The sequence below is a fragment of the Hyperolius riggenbachi genome, chromosome 7 (assembly GCF_040937935.1).
Source record: "Hyperolius riggenbachi isolate aHypRig1 chromosome 7, aHypRig1.pri, whole genome shotgun sequence".
Lineage (NCBI taxonomy): Eukaryota > Metazoa > Chordata > Amphibia > Anura > Hyperoliidae > Hyperolius > Hyperolius riggenbachi.
Window position 1 is genome coordinate 3,221,479 of NC_090652.1, and position 12,145 is coordinate 3,233,623.

General features: G+C 45.9%; 1 protein-coding gene across 1 annotated transcript in view; it reads right to left on the bottom strand.

The window, feature by feature from the left end:
- The window catches only part of SEPTIN12 (septin 12), a 178,400-nt gene extending 171,333 nt beyond the window's left edge, over positions 1 to 7,067 (bottom strand). The window contains exon 1 of the mRNA XM_068246367.1: positions 6,815 to 7,067. Within this exon, the coding sequence (XP_068102468.1) occupies positions 6,815 to 6,869 (55 nt within the window). The 5' untranslated portion in view covers positions 6,870 to 7,067. The remainder of the gene's footprint in view (positions 1 to 6,814) is intronic.
- Positions 7,068 to 12,145: the final 5,078 nt, after the last annotated feature.

Sequence of the window (12,145 nt, forward strand, 5' to 3'; positions counted from 1 at the left end):
AGAAGATGTCAGTGCTATAAAAATACATAATATTAATATGGTAGGACATTAGACTAGGACTATGGTAGGATTAGAGTGTGAGCCCCTCTGAGGACAGTCAGTGACATGACTATGTACTCTGTAATGTGCTGCAGAAGATGTCAGTGCTATATAAATACATAATAATAATATGGTAGGACATTACACTATGACTATGGTAGGATTAGATTGTGAGCTCCTCTGAGGACAGTCAGTGACATGACTATGTACTCTGTAATGTGCTGCAGAAGATGTCAGTGCTATATAAATACATAATAATAATATGGTAGGACATTACACTAGGACTATGGTAGGGATTAAATCCCTCTGAGGACAGTCTGTGACATGACTATGTACTCTGTAGAGTGCTGCAGGAGATGTCAGTGCTATATAAATACATAATAATAATATGGTAGGACATTAGGCTATGACTATGGTAGGATTAGAGTGTGAGCTCCACTGAGGACAGTCAGTGACATGACTATGTACACTGTAATGTGCTGCAGAAGATGTCAGTGCTATATAAATACATAATAATAATATAGTAGGACATTAGACTATGACTATGGTAGGATTAGAGTGTGAGCTCCTCTGAGGACAGTCAGTGACATGACTATGTACTCTGTAATGTGCTGCAGAAGATGTCAGTGCTATATAAATACATAATAATATGGTAGGACATTAGACTATGACTATGGTAGGATTAGAGTGTGAGCTCCTCTGAGGACAGTCAGTGACATGACTATGTACTCTGTAGAGTGCTGCAGGAGATGTCAGTGCTATATAAATACATAATAATAATATGGTAGGACATTACACTATGACTATGGTAGGATTAGATTGTGAGCTCCTCTGAGGACAGTCAGTGACATGACTATGTACTCTGTAATGTGCTGCAGAAGATGTCAGTGCTATATAAATACATAATAATAATATGGTAGGACATTAGACTATGACTATGGTAGGATTAGATTGTGAGCTCCTCTGAGGACAGTCAGTGACATGACTATGTACTCTGTAATGTGCTGCAGGAGATGTCAGTGCTATATAAATACATAATAATAATAATATGGTAGGACATTAGACTATGACTATGGTAGGATTAGAGTGTGAGCTCCTCTGAGGACAGTCAGTGACATGACTATGTACTCTGTAAAGTGCTGCAGGAGATGTCAGTGCTATATAAATACATAATAATAATATGGGAGGACATTAGACTATGACTATGGTAGGATTAGATTGTGAGCTCCTCTGAGGACAGTCAGTGACATGACTATGTACTCTGTAATGTGCTGCAGAAGATGTCAGTGCTATATAAATACATAATAATAATATGGTAGGACATTACACTATGACTATGGTAGGATTAGGGTGTGAGCTCCTCTGAGGACAGTGAGTGACATGACTATGTACTCTGTAATCTGCTGCAGAAGATGTCAGTGCTATATAAATACATCATAATAATATGGTAGGACATTAGACTATGACTATGGTAGGATTAGCGTGTGAGCTCCTCTGAGGACAGACAGTGACATGACTATGTATTCTGTAATGTGCTGCAGAAGATGTCAGTGCTATATAAATACATCATAATAATATGGTAGGACATTAGACTATGACTATGGTAGGATTAGCGTGTGAGCTCCTCTGAGGACAGACAGTGACATGACTATGTACTCTGTAATGTGCTGCAGAAGATGTCAGTGCTATATAAATACATAATAATAATATGGTAGGACATTACAATATGACTATGGTAGGATTAGATTGTGAGCTCCCCTGAGGACAGTCAGTGACATGACTATGTACTCTGTAATGTGCTGCAGAAGATGTCATCGGTATAAAAAGCCCAGGATCGGATGGCATGATATAAGGGTCTCCTCTCTGCCCACCACAGCGTCTCTACATGGACTGTGCATAATTGTCTTCAGGAACGATCTCTAAAGATCATGTTGTACTACAGTTTTTGGAAGGATACTTGGCTAACGGATCATTCATTTACTATTAGCAAGATGAAAGAAGCATGACTAGCCACGGAAATTATAAGGGTTAATATTCTTTACTACATAATACTATTCAGTCTGTGCTCTGCTAAACCTCCTATAAACCAGCTAATCCAGTCACACCTCAGTCAGAGCACCTAATGTGATGCATGCTTGTTCAGGGGCTGTGGCTGAAAGTATTAGAGGCAGAGAATCTGCAGGACTGCCAGGCAACTGGTATTGCTTAAAAGAAGATAAATATGGCAGCCTTCATATCCCTCTTGGTTTAGTTCCCCTTTAAGCCCTGTACACACGTCAGATTACAATTGGCAGAAGCAACCGATAACGTCCAGAAACAACCTCCACGCTCTGCCCGCCCCCTCTCATTACGCACGCCGCTCCGCCCCGTACAACATCCGCTCCACATGTCACAATCTGCGATCTCATCTGGGTACAAAGACGGGAAAAACGCGGCTCTCATAGATCCGCGGTCACACGGGCAGGAAACCGCCGCCTACGCAGGACATTATCGTGTGCGATTATCTCTCCGTTATTACAGAGCAATGATGGGAACAAAGGATCAGGACGCATGTGTGAGCCTTCATCTGAGACAGATCGTTATCTTCTCTTCAGAAGAAGAAACGCTAAACAAACAGACTACATTTTCTGAAGCTGAACCCCAAAGGGAAGAGCTTATCTGGAGAGCATGGAAATCTGTAGCATGTGAGCCGGATCACCCACAGGGCAACTTAGACAGGTGCCTAGGGCCTGAAGAGAGACTAGGGGCCTAGCTTCCACCAAATCTTAACCCTAACCCATCACAGGTGGGCCCAGAGCTGGTACTTGCCTAGGGCCCCATTTTCTGCACATTTGAGTTTTTAGCGCTGTCGGCGTCTCCTCTGGATGACCTCCCCTCATTTTCGGTCCTTCCTAGTACGCTGTAGATCTAACGTTTTTTTTTTTCCTGAGGAAGTTTCTGGAAAAAACAAAAATGTGTTCCTGTGTTTGGTGTGAGGATGAGGGGGAATTCTTGTGATTGGAGTCTATCCATCCTCACATGGCGTCCACACATCACAGCCGCCATTATCATACCAGCTAACAGTCCCTGCTAAGGACCATGGGAGGTGTAGTCCTGTGTCAGACATGCAACTTAAGGGGAACTCCGAGGCGAGAGGGATATGGAGGCTGCCATATTTATTTCCTTGTAAATAATGCCAGTTGCCTGGCAGCCCTGTTGATCTTCTGCCATAAGTAGTGTCTTAATCAAAACCCTGGAACAAGCATATGGCTAATCCAGTAAAAAAGAGTCAGCTGGGTCATAGAGAACCTGATCTGCTGCATGCTTGTTCAGGGGCTATGGCTAACAGTATTAGTGGCAGAGGATCAGCAGGGCTGCCAGGTAACTGGCATGGTTTACAAGGAAATAAATATGGCAGCCTCCATATACCTCTCACCTCGTGTTCCCTTTAAACTCCTCCCAAGAGCCTTGCTGCTAGTATAGTGCAGTGAGAGTACAGTGATGTCATCTGATGGTGTCATCAGGTCACCCTGAAACTGTTGTGCTACAATGCAGAGTCATTACTGGAGCACAACAGACAAGAGTCCATGCAGGGGGGCAGTCTCTGTAAGTAGTAGAATGCTATAGAGCAGTGGCGTAGCTAAGAAGCTGTGGGCCCCAGTGCAAGTTTTACATGGGGCCCCCGCCAAGCACTCTATACATAACAATTGATACGGCACACCAAAACCTGCCAATGGCAACTACAGTGTCAGAGGTGCAAGAAGTGATGGGGGGCAGCTTGTTACTGATTACATACCTCCCATCTTTTTGAGATGAGAAAGAGGGACACTTAAGCCACACCCCATATCACGCCCCTGTCTCATCCCTAGTCGCGCATCCCATAAAGATTTCATGAGAATAATATGTTGTTTTATAATTCAAACCACACTGGTCCTTTCTATCCTGGTTCATTTCCCTTCATGTTAACATTTTACAATTAGTTATATATCAATTTAAAGGATGGGAATAAAGTTTAGAGTCAATCAAACACATTTTTAGTAGAGAAATATATAAATATTTACATAGAAAGAGGGACAAAGTCCTGACAGAGAGACAAATGAGGAGGAAAGAGGGACAGAGGGAGCTATGCGATTACTATTATTCCAAGCATCTATAGAAGTGATCATTACCTGCACAGGACCAATAAAGAGCTAATACTGAGGCTGAGAATGGGCCCTAAGGGACCCCTCTGGCCCAAGGGCCCCAGTGCGATCGAGACCTCTACCACCCCCTAGAGTTGGAAACATAGTTTAGGGGCGGTAGGTAGAATCTGCACCGCATCTGTGGCTCTCTGGTTCTGATCCGGTGCTGATTCTACACCGCGGCTTCCTGCGCTCCCCAGCCGATCGCTGCTCATTGATTGCGCAATCAGAGACGGCTGTCATGTGACAGGTCAGATTCCTCCTATGGAGGAGGAGCCATTGGCTCTGTACCAGGTGATCACTGTGAGCCAATCCCATCGATCACTAAACGGTCACATGAAAACTAAGCGGTCCGTACAAGGGGTGCACACACAGACAATGAATGTTGTCAGATGGGTCGGGATTCGCCTGCGTAGTGCAGCCATGAACAGCAGCCCAGCCCCGGACTATCAGGGGGTCCGAGTGCAGGATCGGTGGGCTCGAGGCTCCTCCCACCTCCTAGAGACCCCCCGATCCAGCGCTGAGACCCTCTCTACCGAGGGAAGTATCCGACTTATGCGCTTTTTAAATAAAGACGTTCTCATCAATAATGCAATATACTTCAATGATTCTCTATTGTAAAATACAAGCTTGTCGCTGTCGTTGTTTACTTTTTTTTTTTAAAGCGGACTTGAATTCAGAACTCTCAAAGATAAGCAACAGCATAATCACCTTTAAAGAAAAAAACATTTCTTTGTTACAGCTGATACAAATCCTGCCATAAATCTGCAGTGAGGCTACTTCCTGCTTTCATGGAAGCAGACATAGGCTTAACATCCTGTGCTTTTAAATGAGCTGCTCTGCTGAGGCAGCCAGCTGACACAGCAGAGGGATAAAATTACAGTTGTGATTAGTCACAGATGAGGGGGAATTAGACAGGCTCAACTCTCTAAATACATACAGGGTGGATTTCTCTATGTTTTCCTACTGTCCCATGCAAGAGTTCAGGTCCACTTTAAATGGATCACCAGTGGACAACACTCAGCATGTACTGAAGTGCAGATAAGAGCTGCAGAGGGATGATATGGAGGGTAGAGACAATATACAGCCATAGAAACAGTAGAAAAAGTTCAAAACCACATTTTACAGACAAAAAAAATTTAAAAAAATGGCACACGCTGCAGCTACTTTACAATCAGTATAGGCACTGTGCAAAAGTTTACGTTGTCTGTACTGAATTACACAGTCCTTTATCTTAAACAGAAGTAATGTTGTATTACTGATCAAGGCTCTGGTATAACACATTTATATAGTCCTCCTGTACACTGAAAACTTCAACACAAAACTTCCTGAACTCTGTGAGCAGTGCGGACCTGATCTCTGCCACCCTGTGCCATAAACAGAGGGTGATGTCATACTGGCAGCCGGCACGCCATGGCAACCGACCTCTGCTGTCAGTGTAACCGATACATCTCACAGCCATTGACAGTACGCTGTCTGCGGCCAATCGGGAATCCATCAATCTATATAGATCGCTGGCACGTTAGAGCTAATCGATCGCATGTGCTGGAAATATTGCTGGAATATCGAGCCGCGACTGGCCACACACTGTTCAATTATCACTTTAGATCTTTTACATGTAATCAGTTTTCTTGAATGATTGTATTGTTTGGAAAAATCCAATCAATCTACCATACACTATTCAACTTTATTTTTATATCAATCTGAATTTTCCACCATGGCAGATAGATCCGGAGATCGAACATTCAGGAAAAGCGATCAATTTTCTGATAAAAAAAAAAATCCATTTCATTAAGCTGATCGTTATTATTGAAGAAAATGGGAAGATTGAAAGTTTTGGTTGAATGGTGTATGGCCACTTGTAGCCAGACGTCTGACGATAACCACTGGGTGCCTGGGGGGACCTCGGAGCAGAGAGACATTATTATACGATATCCTCCAATCACAGCAATGCAATCATATCAATCTTCCGCCGTGTGCTGTACCCACACCAGCGCCAACGCAACCCCAACATTCTGCCCGCTGCTTCACCCCATCAAACCGCCACTGGGCCACCATATAATAACAAGCACAACTGATGCATGCTGGGACTTGTAGTTCCACAACGCCAGGCTAGCAACAGTGAGGCATCAATCTCTATCTCTAGCCGTTAGGTACAGGCCATGCAATCTTCACTTCAGATACTATTTACGACCGAAGAATTGATCGGATCTGGGAGAAAATATACAGCCGACTGATTGCTAGCGACCGATCCCAAGCTGAAAATCGTTTTTCCCTGATTAGAAGCAAATCAGACTGGCTGGAACGAATCGATCAGAATACTGGCTATCGTTCCGAGTGTATTACCTAGTGATCCTTCTTCGATCGCTATCCAGTTGGAAAAATGATTGGAAATCTGATCAGAATTTAAAGAACAATCACTTACGTTTGTACGCTAGCTTTCAGATCTGATCTATCGCTCGCTCGATGTGTACTGGGTACCCAGAGCGATGGCCAACACATTATTCATACAATACCCACATTTTACTTACTATAAAATCTACAGTAGCATAACAATACTTACATTGGAATTTATATATTTTTAAAAAAGTTTTCTCTAAAAAAGTTTGTCTTACCCTCGAAGTCGGAGAGGATCCCCTCCAAGTGATCGTTGACGGACAGATGCGTCATTTTGACCCCCTTTTCTGCGGCGAATCCCGAAAGCCCCCCTGCGGTAGTCACGGTCTAAGCGCTGGGGCCACGGCAGGCAGGGTCCCACATGGGCTACGGCCAGGAGGGGTGAGCGGGGGAAGGGCTGCAGGAAGATGTTTGGGGGGCAGTTATTGGGGGGCAGTACAGTAGAGAGTCCCCTGGTTTGTCCTCAGCTCTGGCACTCACAGCCCTGACTGCTCAGAATGAAGGCTCCAGCTTGTGGTGTGAGAGTAAAGGGAGGCGGGCCCCACACCCTCCCACCCTGCAGAGGGATCAGTTACACCAGGCCCCCCTCCCACCCCTCACATACCTTGTAGGAATCCCCAATCTCTCCCTCTCCCTGTGTGATGTGCACATCTGGATGTTAGGAGGGGGGAGAGGGAAAGGGGGGAGGGGGGGGGGATTTTTTTTTTTTTTTTGGCCAGATCCAACAATGTTCCCTTTAACTCTTTTTACTCCAGAGAGATGAAGAAACACATTGTTCTATCTTTAGAGAAGGAAATCACTTCAGATAACTTTTTGTTTTGTTTTGTTTCCGTTAGATTGCAAGCTCCCGCGGCCACCCTTCCTGCAGGCACAAAAATAAGTCAATAGAAATAGGTTTATTTTATTTATTCATTGACAGCTTAGCAAAGAGTGACGGGGATTTTTTTCTGTCCTTTTAATGACATTACGTAATTTCTTTTTATATCTCATAGGAGAGAAATGGCTGTCGTAATTTAAATCGATACAGAAGGCTGCTTAATGCTGGGAATACACGGTACGTTTTTCAGCCATGTAGATGGCTCGATTGATAATTTCCGACATGTCCGATCTCCGGCCTGATCGATTCCGCGCTCGATTTCGCATAGGGCTGGCTGCCTACACTGCAAACAGATTTTGAATCGATTTCACTATGAAACCGATTCACAATATGTGGAGCTGCCGCCGCCCCCTGCATATATTACCTGATCCGGCCGGCGCGAGTCCCCCGGTCTCCGCTGTCCCTTCTCCGCTCTGGGCTTCAGCTTTACTTTACTTCCTGTCGGCGGAAGTTTAAACAGTAGAGGGCGCTCTACTGTTCAAACTCCCCCCAACAGGAAGTAAGTGAAGCTAGCCGGAGTCCAGCACAGAGAAGGGACAGTGGGGACACACGCCGGCGGAACAGCTAATGTATTGTCGCTAGTGTCGGTTGTCGGACATTCGAACGCCGCTATTGACGCACTCCCAACCCGCCGGCAATCGATCAAAATTTTCCACGCGGACAGATCGACGGGATCGATCGATTTCGTACGGAAATCGGACGATCGGTCAGCATTTGCGCATCGATGGATCGATTGATAATTTCCAGCAGGTCGTATCTGCTTCTGATTGAGTAAGGGATCGATTTTCTACAGTACTGATCTCGAGATTGATCCCGTTCTCGATTGTTCACAGATCGGACTTGCCAGAAATTATTGATCGATCTGTGGCAGGGAAATTGCATGGTGTGTATAGGCCTTAAAGCTGCCTTCACACTTATCGCAGCGTTTTCTGGCTGCATATTTCTGTTTTCATATTTGCGTTTCTGCGTTTTTCAGATGCGATTCTTCTTTTGTTCGATGGCATTTTTATGTAATTTTTGGGGGGCATTAACTTGAAAACTGGATGCAATTATCACCTAACCAATGCGTTTTCATTGATTTACATTATATGTGAAACGCATTTCCGTTCGGAAAAAAAAAAAAACGTACTTGGGCACTTTTTTTCTGCAGAAAAAGCACAACTGAAAAAAAAAAACCCATAATAACTGCGAGTCAACTGCCAACAATGTGTGCTATATGTGCGGCGAACGCAAATTCACAGAATGGGATTGTGCTGTCATCCCTACAGGAAAATAATGGATTACAGATGGCATTGATCAGGCCTGGTGTGCAGATAACAGATTGGTGGGTCATCCTAGGCAGCTGATAGCGACCGCTTCAGCCGACAATCAGTCGTGTGTACGGCAGCCGCTGACCCACAAACCGCGATCGTTCCACTTGGCGGATCTATTGAACCTCAGCGATGCCGATCCCACAACCGATTCCATTGTTTGTGCCTCTCCCCCCTCCCCCGCGCTGTGACATCACACAGGCGCTGCTCACAACCCTCCCCCTTCTGCATAGCAACACAGCACGTCATCAGCTACACAACTGACACGCGTGTGTGTAGCCCGGCCCAGCGATGACGCTCAAGGGGATCAGCTACGGAACCCCAATGGGTGACTTCAGTTGGGCGTGTGTACGCATCCTTAAAGGAAACAGCCAGGGTGTTTTTTTTGTTTTTTTTTCTTTAAAGCAGATCTACTTAAGCTGCCAGAGGCTGGAGGAAGCCCCCGGTAGGTAGATCTGCTTTGTTTTTCAAAAAAAATCCTAGATGCTTCCTTTAAGGTAGCCTTATATTGATTAACTTGGTGGCCAATCGATCATCTGATTCAATAGTTATTATGGAATTGGATGAAAATCAGTGCCAGCAAGAGCATTGCCTGATCAACGATGCAACCAATTTCGGGCCGAAATTGGTCGCATGTATGGATTGGACATGCAGGAAGATGTCAGGGTGCATGGCAGTAACGACTAACGATATCAGGATGAGTGACAAATGGGACGACACCCCCAAAGCTGTTCAGCTGTGGCTGGAAGGTGTAATGGTTAAGGGCTCTGCCTCTGATGCAGGAGACCTGGGTTCGAATCTCGGCTTTGCCTGGTCAGTAAGCCAGCACCTATTCAGTAGGAGACCTTAGGCAAGTCTTCCTAACACTGCTACTGCCTATAGAGCGCCCCCTAGTGGCTGCAGCTCTGGAGCTTTGAGTCCGCCAGGAGAAAAGCGCTATATAAGTGTTTGTCTTTGTCTTTTTTGTCTTTTAAGACTGGATTTGAGCGATCCGCTTGGCGTGTACAGTCTGTCCGCTTGGCGGATCGTTCAAAGTCCGGTCTTATCAGCTGAACGACAGACTGTACACACGCCCGATGTGACGACCAAACGACCGGTCATTCAAACGTCCAAATAATAGGTCGTTTGTGAAAATCCAACGTGTGTACGAGCTTTTGTGGTCAATAAGTTATGGACTGAGTTTGCTTAGGAAATGCACAAAATGAATGGGTGATAGATAGCACTAATCAGATATAACAGATATGAGTAATCCTGTCACACACAATCATGGGCAGCTGTCTGTAAGTGATTCCCAGGGTACAGGCAGGGAAAGAATGGACTACAGATAACACTGATCAGACCTGATGTGCAGATAACAGATATGAGCAATCCTGTCACACACAGTCATGGGCAGCTGTCTGTAAGTGATTCCCAGGGTACAGGCAGGGAAAGAATGGATTACAGATAACACTGATCAGACCTGATGTGCAGATAACAGATATGAGTAATCCTGTCACACACAATCATGGGCAGCTGTCTGTAAGTGATTCCCAGGGTACAGGCAGGGAAAGAATGGATTACAGATAACACTGATCAGACCTGATGTGCAGATAACAGATATGAGCAATCCTGTCACACACAGTCATGGGCAGCTGTCTGTAAGTGATTTCCAGGGTACAGGCAGGGAAAGAATGGATTACAGATAACACTGATCAGACCTGATGTGCAGATAACAGATATGAGTAATCCTGTCAAACACAATCATGGGCAGCTGTCTGTAAGTGATTTCCAGGGTACAGGCAGGGAAAGAATGGATTACAGATAACACTGATCAGACCTGATGTGCAGATAACAGATATGAGTAATCCTGTCACACACTGTCATGGGCAGCTGTCTGTAAGTGATTTCCAGGGTACAGGCAGGGAAATAATGGATTACAGATAACACTGATCAGACCTGATGTGCAGATAACAGATATGAGTAATCCTGTCACACACAATCATGGGCAGCTGACTGTAAGTGATTTCCAGGGTACAGGCAGGGAAATAATGGATTACAGATAACACTGATCAGACCTGATGTGCAGATAACAGATATGAGAGAGTAAAGGTGGCCATACACTGGTCGATTTGCCATCAGATTCGATCAACAGATAGATCCCTCTCTGATCAAATCTGATCAGAGAGGGATTGTATGGCCACCTTTACTGCAAACAGATTGTGAATCGACTTCAGCCTGAAACCAATCACAATCTGTGGAGCTGCCGCTGCTACTGCCCCCCCCCCCCCCCCCCCCGCATACATTACATGTACCGGGCGGCACGAGTCCCCTGGTCCCCGCTGTCTTCTTCTCCGCTCTGGGCTCCAGACCGTTCCTGCAGCTACTGAACTTCCTGTCCAGGGGAAGTTTAAACAATAGAGGGCGCTCTACTGTTTAAACTTCCTGCCGGGACAGGAAGTTCTGTGTAGCTGCAGCCGGTCCGGAACCCAGCGCGGAAAGAAGACAGCGGGGACCAGGGGACTCGCGCCGGCCGGAACAGGTAATGTATACCTGCTGTATTGCGTCGGTCGTCGGGCATCCGAACGCCGCTATCGACGCACTCCCGACCCGCCGACAATCGAGAAAAATCTTCCGCACGGACGGATCGATGGGAATCGGCGGGAACGATCGATTTTGGACAAAAATCAATAGTTCTGTCAGCGGTGTGCGCGGCGATTTCACAGCCGATTCTATCACTGTGATCGAATTGGCCGTATATCGGCGGGAAAATCGTTAGGTGTATGGGCCCCTTAAGCGATTTCCAGGGGACAGGCAGGGAACGAATGGATTACAGATAACATTGATCAGACCTGATGTGCAGATAACAGATATGAGAGAATAAAGGTCCGTACACACGCCGGACTTTAGGCAACGACGGGTCCGTCGTTGCCTCCCGCTGGGTGGTCGTGCCAGCGACAGTCCGGCGTGTGTACGCTCTGTCGTCAGACTGATACGGCTGTTTCTGAGCGATCCGCCCGGCGGATCGCTCAGAAACAGCCGTATCAGTCTGACGACAGAGCGTACACACGCCGGACTGTCGCTGGCACGCCCACCCAGCGGGAGGCAACGACGGACCCGTCGTTGCCTAAAGTCCGGCGTGTGTACGGACCTTAAAGGTAGCCATGCACCTGTAGATTATGGGCAGAATCAACAAAGAGACACATTTATCTCTAATTGAATCTGATTAGAGATAAATTTGTCTCTTGTTGATTCTGCCCATACACTGCAGGCCGATACCAATCCGATTTCAGCATGAGGCCTGAGCCCGCCGCATCCGCACCGCAGCTGCCCCCGAATGTATAAATGTGACCCCCTGCGTATGTATTTATACATTACCTGTCCTG